Raw genomic sequence first — 18843 nt, forward strand, 5'->3', positions numbered from 1 at the left:
AAACACCAAATATACCGAGATGGAGAGAATATGCATATTCTATGGTATGGGTAGATATGACAGCATGGTCGGATGAGAGAAGATTATGATACTCTTCTTTGTTGCTGACCATGTCTCTAAATTTGCTTCTAAATCCGCTGCCATTATTCTCAAAGATAAAAGGTGCATTTCACATGCACAACCTCTATGTAGCTTAACTTGTTAATTAACTATTCTGTATTGACTTTTAACATATTCCGATCCTCTCAATTTTCTCTCTCCATTACTCTAGTTTTGAAAAATTTTATATCTATTAAAAATAAATGAGATAATTAAATATTACATAATTACATTTATATTTAAAAAACTTCGGTAATGGAAGAAATGGAAAAGGCATCAATTGGAGAGATCTTAACTCATGAAAAAATGTTCTAGATATTTTGATAATACAAAAATATGGAAAAACATTTTAGATATTTCATCAATTAAAAATGGTGGCATAAAAATGACTTGTAATTCCTTTTGATGAAAGATGCAAATATTTTTTTTTTAGAATTTTAAAATACGAATGATTGATTTTCTATTTGCACTTTTGACATTATTTGTTGAGAAGGCATGGGGGAGATTTCTCTGATTTCAAATTTTTTTTTCTTCTAGATTTTGAATGAGAGGGAAAGAGTCAGTTTTTTAAACAACTTTTTTTAAAAAAAAAAAAAATATAGAAAATTTTAATATTTTTTCTTTATAATGATAAAAGAATGTTAATCATTTTCATTTATTTTAGTTCCATAAATTAGAGGATTTTTGGTTTTTAAATGAAAATAAATTCTCCAAAACTCTTTTCACCTAAATTTTTTTTTTTTACACCCTCGTTCCCTTTTTTCGAAACCTTTCAAAATCACTCATTCAATACAATTTTTTAATTCTCCAAATTAAGAGATTTTTGGCTTTTGAATATAAAAATAAATCTTCCAAAACCCTTCTCACTTAAATCCTTTTATTCTTTTCACATAATCCTTCATTTTTTTAGCCGTCCAAAACTTTCAAAACCTCCTTCAAAATATAAATTTTTAGTTTTCTAAATTAAGAGATTTTTGGTTTTTAATAAAAATAAATCCTCAAAAATTCCCCCACCTAAATTCTTTTATTCTTTTTATACAATCCTTTCATTTTTTCAAAACATTGGTCTCTTTTCGTTTCAATTTGTTTCACTGTATGCTATATCAGTAGCTAATATTAATCAAACTAGTAATGGAAGGACTTTGTTGGTATAATTGTTAACAAAAAGAGAAACTAGATAAAAAAGAGAAAGGAATTAGAGTTTTCATAAAATGATACTCCCTCTGTTTTTTATTATAAGTCGTTTTAGAAAAAAAAATTGTATTTAAATATAAGTCGTTTTACAATTCTAAATAATTAATGCTATTTTTCCTATTATATCATTAAGTATTTATTATTCTCTCTCCTTTTAATTATATAAATTTATCTTCCACATGTCATTAATGAAGGATAATTTTGTAAAAACCTTCGTAATTTTTAATTTTCATACAACAATTATTATTTTTCTTAATCTGTGTGAAAAGTCTAAAACGACTTATAATAAAAAACGGAGGAAGTATAAATCTATAGAATAAGAATTATAATAGAATATAAATATTATGTATATTTGATTTAACTTCTTGAAAAATCAAAAGCAATTCAGAATTGATTTTAAAATAATTTGGGCTGTTTGATTCTTCTAAAATAGAATCGATTATGCATTTAGAATTGACTCTACTTCAAACAATAATTTATAATTTTTGAGTTTACATTAAAATTTTATTGTTCAACTCATTTCTCCATAATTTGTCAAAACATGAATCACTATACATTCAACTTATTTTTAGCTAAAATCAATTTTATAGAATCAATTTATTTAAAATAAATTCTTTTCACCATAGAACGAAACACACGTGATAATAGAAAAAGAGCAATTTGAATGAGTGGTGAGCAATTTAAATGACACTCTTGTTATCACAATACATGAGAGTTGGTTCAGAAAGAAGAATATTCACTTTCATAAGTAACCAACGAAACCAAACTATTATAGTTGTGAATGTCAATATCAGGAATAAAAATAGTATCATTCATGCACTCTCAAAATTTCAATCATTAGAAATATTATCATTGAGACCAAAAAGATCAATATGCGTGAGTTCAGAACTACTAGTAATATTAGAATAAAAAGAAATAGAGTAAAAAGGAACGCGTTCAAGAAAAACAACATGAAGAGAAACATAAAATTTTATTGCTTGAGGATCATAACAACGACGGTCTTTTTGACCAACTCCATAACCAAGAAAAATACACATGGAATAACGAGAAGATAACTTACTACGTTCTACTTGTGGGTGGAGAACAAAACAATTAGAGCCAAATACTTTCAAAGAAGAATAATCAGGGATAAAATCATACAATTTTGCAAAAGAAGATAAACCTAATGTGACAGAGGATGAGATTCTATTAATAGCAAGAAGAATAGTAAGACCTACTTCACCCAAATAATCATCGGGTATCGAAGCAGATAACAAAAGGAAACAAGCAATCTCAACAATGTGACAATGTTTTATATCAGCAACTCTATTCTATTGATGAATATTAGTACAAGATGCTTGGTAAATAATACTATCATATTCAAGTATTTAAATGATTTATTACAAATATATTCACCACCTAAACCACAATGGAAACACTTTATAACGCCAATATGTTGAATCTTAACCATTGCACGAAACATATATAACTACATCAAAAAACAACAACTAAGCTTTATCCCACTATCTGGGGTCGGCTACATGGATTAACTTTTGCCATAATGTTCTATCAAGGATCATTCTTCTATCCAAATCATTAATCTTGATATTTTTCTTAATAACTTCTCTAATAATATTTCTAGGTCTTCTCATTCCTCTAATTGTTTGCATTCTCCCCATATGGTCTACCCTCCTTACACCAGAATCTACCAGTCTTCTTTCTACATGCTAAAACCACCTAAGTCTATTTCCACCATATTCTCTATTATAGGCGCAACCCTGATACTCTCTCTAATATTTTCATTTCTAATTTTACCTTGTCGAGTCTTACCACACATTCACCACTACATCCTTATCTCTGCTACACTTACTTTATTTTCGTGTTGATTCTTAATCGTCTAACATTTTGTCCCATACAATTCATAGGTCTTACCACAATCAGATAAAACTTTCCCTTCAACTTGAGCGGCATCTTTACATCACATAAAACACCTGATTCACTTCTCCATTTCAACCACCCAATTTAAATTCGATGATTTACACCCCTTCTATTTTTCCATCATTTTGTATTAGGGACTCAAGATATTTAAACTACGTGACTTGTACGATAATATGGTTTCCAACTTTCACCTCTAGGTTAAAAATGCTTATTCTTTTATTAAACTTACATTTCATATACTTCATTTTACTTCTGCTTAGGCGAAAACCATGCATTTCTAAAGCACGTCTCCAAGTTTCCAACCTCTCATTTAAATCCTCCTTCGACTCTCTAAGAAGGACTATATCATCTGCAAAAAACATGCATCTTGGTATTAGCTCTTGGATGTGTTCTATGAGTAATCCGAAATTAAGGTAAAAGATATGGGCTTTGGGTTAAACTTTGATGCAAACCAATTGTAATGAGAAAATCGTCTTTCTCTCCACCATGTGTCCACACACTAGTCGATACTCATTCATACGTAGATAAATGTCAAAAAAATTCAGAATGAATTTTCATAAGACAAACCCAACAATAACGAGTATAGTCATCAGTAAATAAAATATAATATGTAGATTCAGCTTTGGTAAGAATTAATGGTGGACACCATACACCAGATTGAACTAAGTCAAATTATTCACATGAAATAAAAACACTTTTAATAAAAAGTAACACTGAAAAGTTTGCAAGTTTACAACTACAACAATTTGAGATATTATTGACGTGTAGTCTTTCTAAAATTCTAGTTGAAGTTAAGTACTTTAATCTAGAATAAGATACATGTCATAAATAAAAGCTAGAAGATGAAGATATCAAATGAAAAAGAAGCTAATAAATAAGTAGTGGAATTAGAAGTTGAAGCTGCAATATTTTAGACTCTCAACTCATCCAAAACTTAAAGTCCCCCTGTCTACAACTTGTCCTAATCATCCGTCCAAAATGTGGATCCTGCACACAACAAGAAGTGGAAGAAAATGTAACAGAATAATTAGAATCACATGATAGACTAACAAAACCAAGACTCAAAGTAAGATTAGAAATATAATAAACACGAGAAAATGTCATATTAGTTGTAGAGACATAACCAATGCCTGCTGGTGGCATATGTGTACCATCAGTAGTCATAACCGACATAGATGAAGTAGGATTTAAAAACCAACTAATTTATCATCATATGACATATGCTATGATGCTCCATAATCAATGATCCATATGAAGAGAGACATACCTAAAAAAATATAAGAATTCAAACCTTTAATGGTGGAGGTAGACATGACATGTGGCTGAGTAGCAAGAATCTTTTGGAGCTGCTATGCAATATTAGATATTTGAGAAGTGGTCTTAGATGAATATACATAATCAAAACCAAAATCAATGGTAATAGGAGAAGTAATAGCAACTTTGGATAATGAACTTTTAAAATTCTTCTTATTTGCTCCCAAAATTTTGGAAAACTATGATTTCCAATTACTTTTTCCTTGAAAATCACACATTCATAATGACCAAGGCCAATTCTACCTAGATATTTTTCTTTTGAATAGAAAGAACAAAACAAATGGACTAGTGTAGAGAATTTCTTTATTTGAAAATCATATTATAGTGAAACTTAAATTTAATTTCTTCTCCCAATACATCATTGACAACTGAATCAACATTTTAGGAATAACATTACGAAGTAGAATGCTTCCACAATACTCTCAAAATCATTCTTAAGGTCCATAAAAAAATTAAATGAGACATTATTTTTCTCTTTGATCGGTGTATGTATGCTTTGACAATTTTTAATTATATTGATTCTATAAAAGCCAATTGATCACATCAATCATTCATGCTTGAATAAAATTCTTGAATGATCATATTAGACTCATTACACAAATATTTCAAATGATGCCAAACATTCTTAAAAGTATTATATTTTGCTAGTTGCACATCTATTGGCCGAGAAACAATTTATTTATTCAAGCAAAGATCTTCAAATTACTAACGTCCCATATTTCAAACTTTCTTGCTTTATCTTTTTTTTATACGTGGATTTAACAAAATTTCCTTCAACATAATTTCATATCATTTTCCGTACAATTTTTTTCATTCTATAACATAATTTCATATTATTTTTCTTACAATTTTTTTTCATTATATAACTCCAATAGTCATAATTTTGTGCATTGAGTTGAACACTAACATATTGATGAAGGTGAACACTCTGGTATCTTTAAATTTAGTTGGGTACAAGTACCCTCACATTTTTATTTTAAAATAAATTAAAATTTTAATACAATTTATACTAAAAATATGAGTACCCAGCTTAAATTCATGGGTACCAAAAAATTTATGATTGAATATTTAACCATTACTATTATTCTAAAAATTTAAAATACAAACGAATTCAAATGCAGAGCAATCCAAAAAAATTTCTATCAATATTTTTTGTATATCAACAAATTATAAGACACAAATTGACAAACTAGTCAATTGAATGAGTAAACAAAATGTAGTAAAGTTAGAGAACAATTTTTATTGTTACAAATATCTCATCGAGTCAATAAATTTCTTTGATACCATATTAACAAAAGAGAAAGAATAGATAAAAGAGTAAGGAAGTTATCAGTTAAAATGACAAAAATTGAATGAACAAATATTTCAATAGAAAAATTCATGTTCTCATATGGCACATGAAATTCCCAGTATATAAATATGGTCAAATTCTGCATTGACATGAAAAACAAAAAAGTGTTTAGTATAGTATAGAGACACAGTATAGAATTTCTTAAGGAGCTTGACATCCTTATGGAAAAAAAAAAAAAACACAAAAATTGAAAACATATCACACTATGTTCTTAAAATCTTGGACCAGACAAGTGCACTGTTGTTGGTGGCCGCTGTTTCAATAAACCATCATTTTTCTTGCTCTTCAATGGTAACACTAGTTTTGTTACAAGTCTCGAAGGAGAGAACGATCGCCGCAACTTTGATGCAGCTGATCTCATTGGAGAACTCTTACTCAATCCATCACTTTTCTTGCTCTTTGGAGAACTTTTACTCAAACACACTGATGCATTACTCTTCTGTACACTTTTCTTGCTCTTTGTTGGTGCAGCCAATCTAGAAGGAGAGATGGTTCGACTTGATGTCGATGCAGCACCAAATCTTTTTGGATAGTTCAATCTTGTAGCTCTTTTGGGTGAGGGTGGTGTTTTGATGTGAAACTTATGTGGTGATTCAATCCGAAACTTGTGTGGTGTTGTAGTTTTTGCTCTACTTGGTGATTTGATCAGAAACTTATGTTCTTCTGATTCTTTCCGAAACTTGTGCTGTGTTTTTGTTACTCTATTTCGCGATTCGTCCACAAACACATGAGGCGATTTTATCCGAAACTTAGGAGATGTTTTTGTTACTCTATTTGGTGACTCAATCATAAACTTATATGGTGATTTGATCCGAAACTTGTGCGGCGTTGTTGACATGACAGGTGATTTTGTCTTGCAAAACTCTCGCTGATGTGAAGATGTTGAAGAGAATAAAGGGTTGGGAAACAGTACTGTCTTTTTAGACCATGGCCTATTCCTTGGAGATACTCTATTTGCTAAATGCTTAATATTCTCTTTCTCTTTATCAAAGTCTCTTGCTTTTTTCGGGGGAGCGACCACTTCGAAGTTGATTCTCGAACGCACACGATGAGGTTGTAATGGAGGCGAATCAGACTGTTGTTTATTTTCCTTCTCTTTGCTTCTTTTAGCTCTGAGTTGTGTGTTTTCAGGGTCTGATTTGTGGTGTGAGGATCGAGATATCGGAGTTTTTGGATCAGGTTTCGGACCAACGGAAGAGATCATTTCTCTAGCAAACTGACTTGCCTGCAAAATTTCTACGACAGTTTCACCAACAAGCATTGCAGGCAATGACATTTGCCTCCACTCACCTGCGTCAACGTTGCAGCTAATAAGAATTTAAAAAACATCCAGGTATTTATGTTTATGCGGCCACAATACAACTGTAATAATTGTGGCCGCATTAAGGTATTTATGTTTCTGCGGCCGCATCAGGGTAACTAAACTGCAATTGCGGCCGCATGAACACATTTATGTTTTTGCAGCCACAATGGATTTGCAATTGCGGCTGCTTCATACACAATTCTCTGATCGCGGTCGCAAATTAAAGATTGAATTTAATTTGAGACAATTAGAGCAAGCAAACCTATCATACCTCCTAAATTATCTGATTTTGAAAACTTCCCCACTGGAGATGTTTTTTGTGCACTATTCTTGATCCTTCAAAATATCAATTAGCGTAACAGAAAAATTGAGTTTATATTTTACAACACAATTATCAATCAATCATAATAATGATAATCAGTTTACCTAATGGATTCTTGCTTGCACCTTAAACTTGTTCTGAGATAATTTCTGGCACTGCGAGGGCTTAGATTGAGTCCAGAAACAGTGAACTGAAGTTCTTGTAGTCGATTCATGCAACGATCCACCTTCAAACAATCATAAAAATTCACATTCAGAGGATCATAAAAATGTAATTGTAATGAACTAATCATGTGATTAGGGTAATTAATTACCTTGTTTAGTGTTTCTCTGATTAGAACTGGATTAAAAACAGGTAATATGTTATTATTATTATTTTGTGTGAGTGGTGTTTTGGAAACCATTTTTGTGTCTGATTCTAACGTTGTTGTGAAAGAGAAAGAGACAGAAACATGAAATGAAAGTAAGGAATGAATGATGATGATGATTATGGTAACGGTCGGTTCAATCTTTCTCTGTTTTGCAAATTGCAACGGTCGTTATACTAGCCTACTTTCTTGTGCTATTCTGTTTTTTTATTTTATTTTTAAAATTTGATTATTAATATTTTAAGTTAATAAATAAAAATAATTAACACTTTTTATTTTTTTATGATGACTTTTTCACTGTCAAAAACACAAGTTAACGTTTTATCTCTTTCAAAAATAAGCGCCTTTGTTACAAGTCTCGAAGGAGAGAACGATCGCCGCAATTTTGATGCCGCTGATCTCTTTGGAGAACTCTTACTCAATCCATCACTTTTCTCGCTAGTTGGAGAACTCTTACTCAAACACACTGATGCATTACTCTTCTGTACACTTTTCTTGCTCTTTGTTGGTGCAGCCAATCTAGAAGGAGAGATGGTTCGACTTGATGTCGATGCAGCACCAAATCTCTTTGGATAGTTCAATCTTGTAGCTCTCTTGGGTGAAGGTGGTGTTTTGATGTGAAACTTATGTGGTGATTCAATCCGAAACTTGTGTGGTGTTGTAGTTTTTGCTCTACTTGGTGATTTGATCAGAAACTTATGTTCTTCTGATTCTTTCCGAAACTTGTGCTGTGTTTTTGTTACTCTATTTCGCGATTCGTCCACAAACACATGAGGCGATTTTATCCGAAACTTAGGAGATGTTTTTGTTACTCTATTTGGTGACTCAATCATAAACTTATATGGTGATTTGATCCGAAACTTGTGCGGCGTTGTTGACATGACAGGTGATTTTGTCTTGCAAAACTCTCGCTGATGTGAAGATGTTGAAGAGAATAAAGGGTTGGGAAACAGTACTGTCTTTTTAGACCATGGCCTATTCCTTGGAGATACTCTATTTGCTAAATGCTTAATATTCTCTTTCTCTTTATCAAAGTCTCTTGCTTTTTTCGGGGGAGCGACCACTTCGAAGTTGATTCTCGAACGCACACGATGAGGTTGTAATGGAGGCGAATCAAACTGTTGTTTATTTTCCTTCTCTTTGCTTCTTTTAGCTCTGAGTTGTGTGTTTTCAGGGTCTGATTTGTGGTGTGAGGATCGAGATATCGGAGTTTTTGGATCAGGTTTCGGACCAACGGAAGAAACCATTTCTCTAGCAAACTGACTTGCCTGCAAAATTTCTACGACAGTTTCACCAACAAGCATTGCAGGCAATGACATTTGCCTCCACTCACCTGCATCAACGTTACAGCTAATAAGAATTTAAAAAATATTTATGTTTCTGCGGCCACAATACTAACTATAATTGCGGCCGCATTAAGATATTTATATTTCTGCGGCCGCATCAGGGTAAATAACTGCAATTGCGGCCGCTTCAACGCATTTATGTTTCTGCGGCCACAATGGATTTGCAATTGCGGCCGCATCAAACACAATTCTCTGATCGCGGCCGCAATTTAAAGCTTGAATTTAATTTGAGACAATTAGAGCAAGCAAACCCATCATACCTCCTAAATTATCTGATTTTGAAAACTTCCCCACTGGAGATGTTTTTTGTGCATTATTCTTGATCCTTCAAAATAACAACATAGAAGAATTTTTTTTATGTTTTACAACACAATTATTAATAGCAATTGTCAATCAATCATAATAATGATAATCAATTTACCTAATGGATTCTTGCTTGCACCTTAAACTTGTTCTGAGATAATTTCTGGCACTGCGAGGGCTTAGATTGAGTCCAGAAACAGTGAACTGAAGTTCTTGTAGTCGATTCATGCAACGATCCACCTTCAAACAATAATGAAAAATTCACATTCAGAGAATCATAAAAATGTAACTAAAATTAATTAATGATGTGATTAGTGTAATTACCTTGTTTAGTGTTTCTCTGATTAGAACAGGATTAAAAACAGGTAACATATTATTATTTTGTGTGAGTGGGGTTTTGGAAACCATTTTTGTGTCTGATTCTAACGTTGTTGTGAAAGAGAAAGAGACAGAAGCATAAACAGAAACATGAACATGAAGTGAAAGTGAGGAATGAATGATGATGTTGATGATGATAGGTGGTAACGGTCGGTTCAATCTTTCTCTGTTTTGCAAATTGTAACGGTCATTATACTAGCCTACTTTCTTGTGCTATTCTGTTTTTTTATTTATTTAAAAAATTTGATTATTGATATTTTAAATAAATAAATAAAAATAATGAACACTTTTTATTGGCTTTTTTATTTTTTTATGACGACTTTTTCACTGTCAAAACACAAGTTAACGTTTTATCTATTTCAAAATAAAATTAAAAAAAACTTAAGCGCCTTTGTTTACCCAAAAGAAATGTTAAAAGAGAAGCTTTTCATGTGATGAGAATGAGAAAGGCATGATTCTCATTATAAAGGGAAAAAAACTTACTTTTCCCCTCCTTCTATTGACTGAACATGTTACAGCACATAATGACATATTATTCTATTATATGAAAATATTTTGATTAACATAGTAAACATATTTTACATATTTATTCAATTTAATTAACGAGAAAAGAGGTGATATAAAATATTTTTATACTGTCAATCAATCACCACCATGTATTCGATTAAACAATTATTTTATTTTAAAAAAAGCTTAATGACATGACAGATTATCATTGTAAACATATTTTATACATTTATTTAATTAAGTATGAATACAAATTGGTTGAAAATGGTTTACTTGATTTTATCAATGGCCATTGAGGCACCAAAATGCCTTTTATCTTTTACGTGGATGATTAGGATATTGTTTTGGTGGCTATACCCCTAGTTTGAGATTGGTTTGGGGCTACAATTAAGAGCCATCTCCTTTACATAAAGGAAAATCGGATAAAAAAAAATTTAGATTGTTAGTGTATTTTGTCTTTTATATTTGAATTGAATATCTCTTGTATTCGTTATAATATTATTTTTGTTTATAAAACTCTAACATTTATCTTTTTTTAATAGTATGGCTCTGTTTGGTAAGACATATTTTTGAGCTTATAGCTTATGTCTTATGTCTTATAAGCTCATATGATAATTTAGACCTGTTTGGTAACAGTCTTTTCATCACGAGCTTATAGCTTATTTTTCAGACGCTATTTTAAATAGCGTTTTAGCTTATGTCTTATAGCTTATTACTTTTTCTTCCTTTTTTATCCTTATTATTTCAATTAAATTCATTTTTAACCCTTATAATTTATTTTAATTTAAAATAAAATAATTATATATTAAATATCTTTTATGTCATTTTACATTTATAAGTTAATTAAACCGCTAATTTTACCAAACACTTTAATGAGCTTATAAGCTATCAGTCTCAACCATCCGCTATAAGCTATAAGTCATCAGTCATCAGCCATCAGTCATAAGCTATAAGCCATCAGCTAGCTTATCAGTCAACCGCTATTTTTACCAAACTGACCCTATGTGTCTACAAAATTTTTAGTTACTTGTTAATAAAAGAAATAACTTTAACATGGAGTGAGATATAAAGAAAACAAAATAAAAAAGTGATTACATGTCACTTTTAGAATAAATAAAAATCAACACAAAAAAGCTGCATTCTTTGAAAAATAAAATGTGACAAAAACAAATGAATTTTTATATAAATTTTCTTAATAAAAAGGTGACTATCAATAATTTAATACATAAATATTTCTATTATTTGTACCAATACAATTTATTCCAAAATAAACGTGTCTCATGTGAAAAATGGTTTATAAGGGTTGTTTGTATTTTTAGTAGTCCTTAGCTTTCTTTGTTTTTGATATCAAGTTATTGTATTATGAGTTGTGATTTTAAGAAAATAATATTATCACATTTTTTTGGTTGTGGTGTTTCCTCCCTTACTTATTTTCTTTATTATATTCATATAATATTGTCTCCTTCTTCTTGTCAAGACTCTAATACCACGTTGATCGGGAACCTCATATACTATAAGACCTGTCTTAACTGAATTATCAAGCGAGATTAAAAACAATCAACCTTAGACATAACAAAGTTTCAAACACATTACACAGACTAACAATTAAAACTGAAATCCCATAATAGCAAAGACTTTAGTATGGATGGACAGTTAAATGTTTTTTTATACACAAGATCTTAATTTAGTTGCAAGTGTAGAGCATACTTGCAATTTCTATGGAGAATTATGATATGACTATAATAACTAAAGCTTTTAAAGAAAAAGAAAGATTTTCAAGAACATGTTTGTTCTTAAGCACAGAAGTTTTATTTCTTATTGCTAGTTTTATTTCTTATTGCTACTGCCTCACTGATGCGAGAAGTCTCCTTTTATAGCTAAGGAGATTCACAAAAGAAAAAAACGACACTATTTACAAGCATGACGTCTTAAGTACTATTTTGGAATATCTTTTTTCAAAAATCCACACACACTTGTTACTTATAGATATATTGTTATAGTATTATTATATAAAAAGACAAAACACCACTATTCATAAACATGCTTGTGGACACTTGTCTAATTAGTCTTTAAAGATTGACTTAGACCATCTCCAATGGTGCAACCCATTCTTGAGTTTTTTATGGGTCCCACCAGCCATATCATCTCAAAACATTTTATTTAATTTTTATTTTATTGGTGTAATTATAATGGGTCCCACAACTTTACCTCATAAAGTAATTTGATTGGGTACCACAGTTTTTCATTAGACTATGTACAATGGTTACATTATTCAACACCCTACTTTTTCACTTTTTATCTTCCACATCATCTTCTCTCTCTTCCACCTAATAATTCAACACCTATTCAATTTTTTTTCACTACAATGGTTTTGTTTAATAAAATTCAACACCCTACCCCACATCATATTCTTATTTTCTTTTAAAGTTTTGTTTTTATGATTATATATTAATATCTATTATCAATTAAAAGTGAATTTTTTTTATGAGTCCAAATCAAATGAACCAAGTCTCTATTTATAGAGGAAAAAAATAATGAATTTTGATAAAAATAAAAATAAATAAAAAATTTATTTACTATGAAATAATTAATTTTAAATGATTAAAAGAAAATAAAATCTAAATAATCACAACAACCAATAAAATTGTGTAAAGTGTTGCATGTGGCTCCACTTTTTTCTCATTCAACATGTTGAATCTTTTCAACACCAATTAATCCACATCACATTAAACACCTCATTCAACAAACCATTGTAGACATTCAACTATTGAATAATTTTTTCAACACCCCCATTGTAAATGGTCTTAGTTGCATTGCAATGCAACTGTAATATGACATGGCCAATTGTTTGAATATTTAATTATTATATTTATGTACAGTTGGAGAACTCAATGGAAAGTACTACCATTGGAGATGCTCTTATGACTTGGAAACATAATTTGATCGCATAAGTATTCTTTTGAAAAATAATCCGGATAAGGAGGTGACTCATAATTCCATGTGTCATCCTCCATTTTTCTTACGGTTTCTTCCACACGACTTTCTGATGGCTCAACTTCCATTGGAGAATTATTTTGATGGTGATTGGTGAATTATCGGAAAAGTTATCAAACAAGGACATGAGAAACATGTTTCACCCATTACCATAATAAACATTAAAAAAATTGTCAAACAAACATAGGTATATTAAAAAAAAACAGAACTCATAATATAAACACTTGATATCAAAAACTAATACAAACACTAATAGACAGGGATATTGTTATTATTTTTAAAATCACAACTCATAGATATCAAAAACTAAACCTGTTTTCATTCCTTTGTCAGGAATCAATTTAGTTCCAAACACTACAAGTATCTCTCATTGTTATAGTTCCAAACACTACAATTATCTCATTGTTTGAGAAAACAAAAAATTCCAAACACTACAAGTATCTCTCATTGTTTGAGAAAACAAAGATCATTGCATATGTGTGGTGGAAGGCCGCCAAGATGGTGCGAGTGATGATTTTCTGCTACTTTCAACGCCTCTACGCTTGAGAGGACTCCACACTACCGATTTGCGTTGCAAAGCAATCACAGTTGGATGCCTAGCCCCCATCCGCGAATCTGCTGCTTCAGTTGGACTGCCAGCAAACCTACTACTGCTGCTCTTATTCAAATTTGGTGTTGTCTCAGTTGTTGATGTTGATATTGGGGTGAACAAGCTTGAATAACGAGCTTTCCTTTGGTCCCTTATCGTTGGTTGGTGATCGTTGCTTTCATTGGAGAATTGAGAAGCAGAGGTATTGAGTGAGTTTGTTTCAGGATGCATTGTTGCCCGGAAAACTCGCCTCCTAGGCTGAAGAAGAGGCTGTGTTTGGGATGTTGGAGCTGGTGTTTCAGGATGCATTGTTGCCAGTGAAACTCGCCTCCTTGGCAGAAGAGTCTGTGTTTGAGATGGTGGAGCTGGTGGTTTTGCTGCAATGGATACTCGTCTTCTTGCAGCCATTGAAGTCATTTTGGTAATATTTTCCTTTCCTTGCAAGGAAGAGCTGCATGAGGGCCTTCTCTCTGATGGTGGAAGAGGTAGGGAATTATTAATTGTTCTCAATGGGGGTCTTTCCAAAGGAATCAGTGATGTCCTCTTTATTGTTTTCTCAGCAGCAATTGATCGACTTTCTTGCTTTAATCTGTTTTTTCTCTCCTCTGCAATCTGGTTCTCTAGATTCCGAACCTTCAAAAATTCAGTCACATATTATATGAGTAAAGCAACAAGTGCACACAAATATGACATTATAACTTGTTATACCTTGTTTTGAAGATGTTGGCACATGAATTCTTTTGTGGCTAGTTTCATTTGAGTGGCCTCCTTCTCATCTTGTAATTTCCTAACCTCCTTCTCATCGTGTTTGGATTTTTCAGCCTGTTTGTGACAAAGATTTTCAGTTCTAAGGAACAAATAATCAATTATTTATATTACAACAACAACGAAGTCTTATCCCACACTAGGCGAGGTCGGCTACATGGATCAACTTTCGTCATAATGAGAACGACTACTAAGCTCGTCTTATCCCACTAAGTTATTTATATTCCCTTCACTAAAAAATAATATTTCTAAAATCATATAAAAGCAATAAGTAAACTCTAGAATACCATTTGCTTGTACTTCAAGATTTCAGTGAGGTCTACTTGCTTCCGGGCTGGTCCACTCTCAATTCCTCGAACACGTGTGGCAAAATTCAGTGAACAAAGCGTCTCTGTTAAGTCTACTGAGCTAGGACTTATTTGGACAAACATAAGAGTTTTGCAATCACCTCCTGCATTTTGATCCAAGATCAATATCAATACATCATCATAATTAAAAAAAATAGAATGCACGCATCAAAGGAGCATAGTGCTAAAGTGGATACTCACCTAAAGAACTTTGAAGTATATGAGTGAGCTTCGAGTTCCTGTCTCAAAAAAAAAAGATTTAAAAAAAAGAATGCAAATTGTAATTCGATAAAAAATTCATTATGTATGAATGATGTTAGGGATGAGATCAAAGGAAACCTGTAAGGTATGTGGCCTGATTTGGAAGCAAGGGCTGCAATAACATCGCCAAGTGCTGATAGGGACTTATTTATGAACTGAGACTCCTTCAGCCTTTCTCCTTCAGCTTCAGTTTTCCCTACACGCTCACTGCCAGCCAAGTCTACTAGCCAAAGGTGACTTTTTGTTCTCTGGCCATTGATTAAATTCTCTCCCATAACAGTTACCCGCACCAAACTGCAAGCAAATCTCTGTTATTCAAAACCCACGATGATATACAAGTAATATCTGCCTCGGCAGCTAACCTACTAATTCCATTATAGTTCTATTACATAATAGTTTAATATGTTTACAGATAAAAAGAGTTGTCTCTGTCAGCTATTCAAGGAAAAACTTTGTCGGTGATACGATTGAAAATTTCAAGCCTAATAAAGTAAAAGTTACTGATACAAATTAGTTTCATCTGAAAAAACCAAGACATACCAATGAGAACGACTGCTAAGCTCATTAGCACGTGTGGAACCAACCGATCTGACTCTGTTTCCAGACTTCAGAATTTCCCATACACCCTCTGCTCCGTAAACACGAGTTTCAACAAGCCCTGGAACTTCTTGGCTTCCATCTGCAGCTTGCTTTACCTCCAACCTACATGCCATCCATTAGTTAAATTGAGAACTATACCTCCAATCAAAAGGGTCTACTATCAAGAGGCTCAAATCTGAATACAGAGATGATTAACTCTTAGGGATAATACTGTAAAATTACTAACTACTGTTACTGTTAGCTGGTTAATTAGGGAGAGCAACTAGTAAGGATTAAGAGGGGATGAGACACAGAGGGATAGGGTATCAGATATGTAAGTTACACACGGGAAAGGCATGGATCTCTTTAATACCCCCGAGGTATCATTCTTTTTGTAGAGTACATTCTATCTACTCTTGGTACTGCATCCCCATATTGGGGGATTGGGATTGTGGTATCAACTGTATCATGACTCAGAAACTTACTCATTACATTTTCAATTTTTTTAATTTGAGCCAATCAAATCATGACTCATAAACCTTACTCATGTTTTCTACTTCATTAATATCACTTGAAAAGAAATTTGAAGATCAAAAGCCTGGATTAAAAGGGAATGAGAAACAGAGCGGTAGGGTATTAGTAATAACACTTGAAAAGAAATTTAAACATCAAAGTTTCGTAAATAATTTGATAAATATATGGATAGGGAGGATAATACTAAAATCTCAACATTGAGTAATAACATTGAGTTAAAAGGGAAGGAGAAACAGAGGTGCAGGGTATCAGTAATAAACACTTGAAAAGAAATTTAATCATCAAAGTTTCATGCTTAATTTGATAAATCAATGGCGAGGGAGTATAATACTAAGATCACAACATTGAGTTAATAGGTTTTAACAATCATGTACATTCAACTATGCCTTCAAATAAAACAAGGTGTAGAGATAACTAATTAAAAGCATAACAAGTCCTTTGTTGAAGTTTAAACTTCATCCAAAACTTATGATTATTTTTACCAGCAACGCTATCTTGCAAGCAATATATGTCTCTAGCACTTTTCAGTTTTCAGTATTAGCATCACATGAAACAGTGCAAGCTAAGTTTGTGAAGATAAATATAATAGTTAAAGTAGAACAAACTCACTTCTTAGTGGTTTCAGAAGAATTTCCTGCCAAGAGATCTCTGATCTTTTCATTATACACCTCCAACATACTAACAAGCAATTCATATTTTATCATGCTCTGTCTCTCTTCAGAAATCCGAAACAATTCCTCAAGGGTTCTATAGTTAACTCCTCGGTGATCTGGTGTCCCCTCCATGGTAAAGGTCTTACCGGTACCAGTTTGGCCATATGCGAAAATGCACACATTGAACCCATCTAATACTGATCCAACGATAGGCTTTGTTTGTGCAAAAACAGCATCTGCATAATAAAAAAAACACACAATTAAGCATTAGATGTAACACGAAATGATATTTTCAATGAAAAATTAACCACCAAAAAATTCTAATTTCTCATGTACCTTGACTGTCTTCGGGTTTGAATACATAGTCAAATTTAAATTGTTTTTTAGATGAATCAGAGCATATAACTTGAAGCTCTTCTTCAGAAGTTGACTCAAAATTGACCACAGATGCTGATCCATTAGCAATTTCTGTTTCATTTAATGGTCGACATCTACAGAAAACTCTAATATTTCCCTTGAGTTCAATCACTTCATTGTTTAGCCGCCTACGCTCAAATGACTCATCCATGTACTTTTTCTTCAAAAGCTCATATTCAGCACCTAGTCACAAACCAAAAAAAAAAACACCCTAGTAAAAAACTAATAATGGGAAGCTAGAAATAATATATTACTCAACTTTAGGCATATGTTAAGACCCTTACCCAGAAGCTGAATAGACTTTAAAACACCTAGACCAGCAAAGGACTCAAGTGTGAGTTTCACTTGATTACGAAGGGAAACATGTTCTCTCTTCAAATCCTGAAACATACATAACAACCACAAGCCACAAAACATTAACAAAAGTAACAAGAGAAGGATTTTAATCAAGCAAATAAACCATCATTCACAATTTACCTGAGCTTTGGTACTTAGGTCAAGAATTTTCTTCAAAATTGGTAAAGTATGACCGTCGTCGTAAGGAGAAGTAGTTTCATGGACTACACTAGACATAGTATTCTCATCCATACTATCAGAGGCTTCATTCAAATTCAATTGTTCTGTTGAATTATCCGATGACATACATAAATTACACAAAACAAACAAAACAAAATTGTTCAGTTGAATCATGTGAGAATCGATTTTGTTCTTTCTTTTTAGGACTATTATTGAACCAGTTAATATAAATCTTATTCCCAAATCATTTCCTAAGTTTAAACCTACAAATTGAATATCTAAAACAAACAAAATTAATACAAAAAATATGAACAAAACAATATCAAATACGAATTTCTTTAATTAGACGAATAAAAGAACTAGAAATGAAATTAAATTATAACAATAAATGAAAGAGAATCGGAAACCTGTTGAGGAATTCAAATTGCAGTCAATAACAAAGCGATTGAACTTTTCAGTAAGCATATCAATTAGTTTATCTGCAAAAGAAGAACGCGATTAGTTAAATTAGGTCAAAAAAGAAAACGAAATGAAGTTGAGGAAAGAACGAGAGAGTACCTTCCATGGCTGCTTGGAGAATGTAGATCTTGAATACGAGAGAAAATTCAGAGAGAATTCACAGAGTAGTTCTTTGAGCTAGATCGAGAGATTTAGAGAGAAAACGAAAGAAAGAGATAGGAGCTAGTTGGGGAGATCGAAATCGGAAGAAAGAACGAAAGAGAGTTTGAATTTGGGTAATAGTGACGGTTGTTAATACTCGCTGGGTATGGGTTTTTGAATTTTGGAA

General features: G+C 32.0%; 3 protein-coding genes across 3 annotated transcripts; all 3 read right to left on the minus strand.

The window, feature by feature from the left end:
- Positions 1-5927: 5927 nt before the first annotated feature.
- On the minus strand, positions 5928-8028 carry LOC131610600 (probable microtubule-binding protein TANGLED). Its single transcript, XM_058882589.1, has 4 exons — positions 7814-8028; positions 7605-7726; positions 7450-7514; positions 5928-7165 (listed from the first exon to the last, which is right to left on the minus strand). Exons 1-4 carry the CDS (start codon positions 7901-7903, stop codon positions 6087-6089), a joined length of 1356 nt encoding a protein of 451 aa, XP_058738572.1. The 5' UTR covers positions 7904-8028; the 3' UTR covers positions 5928-6086.
- Positions 7998-10048, minus strand: LOC131610601 (probable microtubule-binding protein TANGLED). The gene is made up of 4 exons (XM_058882590.1): positions 9841-10048; positions 9635-9756; positions 9474-9538; positions 7998-9200 (listed from the first exon to the last, which is right to left on the minus strand). The coding sequence occupies exons 1-4, from the start codon at positions 9922-9924 to the stop codon at positions 8140-8142; spliced, it is 1332 nt and encodes a 443-aa protein (XP_058738573.1). The 5' UTR covers positions 9925-10048; the 3' UTR covers positions 7998-8139.
- A 3646-nt stretch (positions 10049-13694) lies between these two features.
- On the minus strand, positions 13695-18843 carry LOC131610602 (kinesin-like protein KIN-14S). The gene is made up of 12 exons (XM_058882591.1): positions 18615-18843; positions 18464-18535; positions 18018-18160; positions 17825-17921; positions 17460-17723; positions 17080-17359; positions 15898-16059; positions 15436-15651; positions 15298-15335; positions 15037-15200; positions 14693-14806; positions 13695-14617 (listed from the first exon to the last, which is right to left on the minus strand). The coding sequence occupies exons 1-12, from the start codon at positions 18619-18621 to the stop codon at positions 13862-13864; spliced, it is 2313 nt and encodes a 770-aa protein (XP_058738574.1). The 5' UTR covers positions 18622-18843; the 3' UTR covers positions 13695-13861.

This window comes from Vicia villosa, linkage group LG6 (assembly GCF_029867415.1).
Source record: "Vicia villosa cultivar HV-30 ecotype Madison, WI linkage group LG6, Vvil1.0, whole genome shotgun sequence".
NCBI classification, from domain to species: Eukaryota; Viridiplantae; Streptophyta; class Magnoliopsida; order Fabales; family Fabaceae; genus Vicia; species Vicia villosa.

Excerpts from the sequence above, each read along its gene's own strand:
- LOC131610600 (XM_058882589.1), bottom strand. The coding sequence starts at position 7,903 with ATGGTTTCCAAAACACCACTCACACAAAATAATAATAATAACATATTA. Across the intron at positions 7,515-7,604 it reads TGCAAGCAAGAATCCATTAG|GATCAAGAATAGTGCACAAA; the intron begins GTAAACTGATTA and ends GATATTTTGAAG. Across the intron at positions 7,166-7,449 it reads AAAATCAGATAATTTAGGAG|GTGAGTGGAGGCAAATGTCA; the intron begins GTATGATAGGTT and ends ACGTTGACGCAG.
- LOC131610601 (XM_058882590.1), bottom strand. The coding sequence starts at position 9,924 with ATGGTTTCCAAAACCCCACTCACACAAAATAATAATATGTTACCTGTT. Across the intron at positions 9,757-9,840 it reads TCAGAGAAACACTAAACAAG|GTGGATCGTTGCATGAATCG; the intron begins GTAATTACACTA and ends TATTGTTTGAAG. Across the intron at positions 9,201-9,473 it reads AAAATCAGATAATTTAGGAG|GTGAGTGGAGGCAAATGTCA; the intron begins GTATGATGGGTT and ends ACGTTGATGCAG.
- LOC131610602 (XM_058882591.1), bottom strand. Across the intron at positions 15,652-15,897 it reads CTTAGCAGTCGTTCTCATTG|TTTGGTGCGGGTAACTGTTA; the intron begins GTATGTCTTGGT and ends ATTTGCTTGCAG. Across the intron at positions 15,336-15,435 it reads TCAGGCCACATACCTTACAG|GAACTCGAAGCTCACTCATA; the intron begins GTTTCCTTTGAT and ends TTTTTGAGACAG.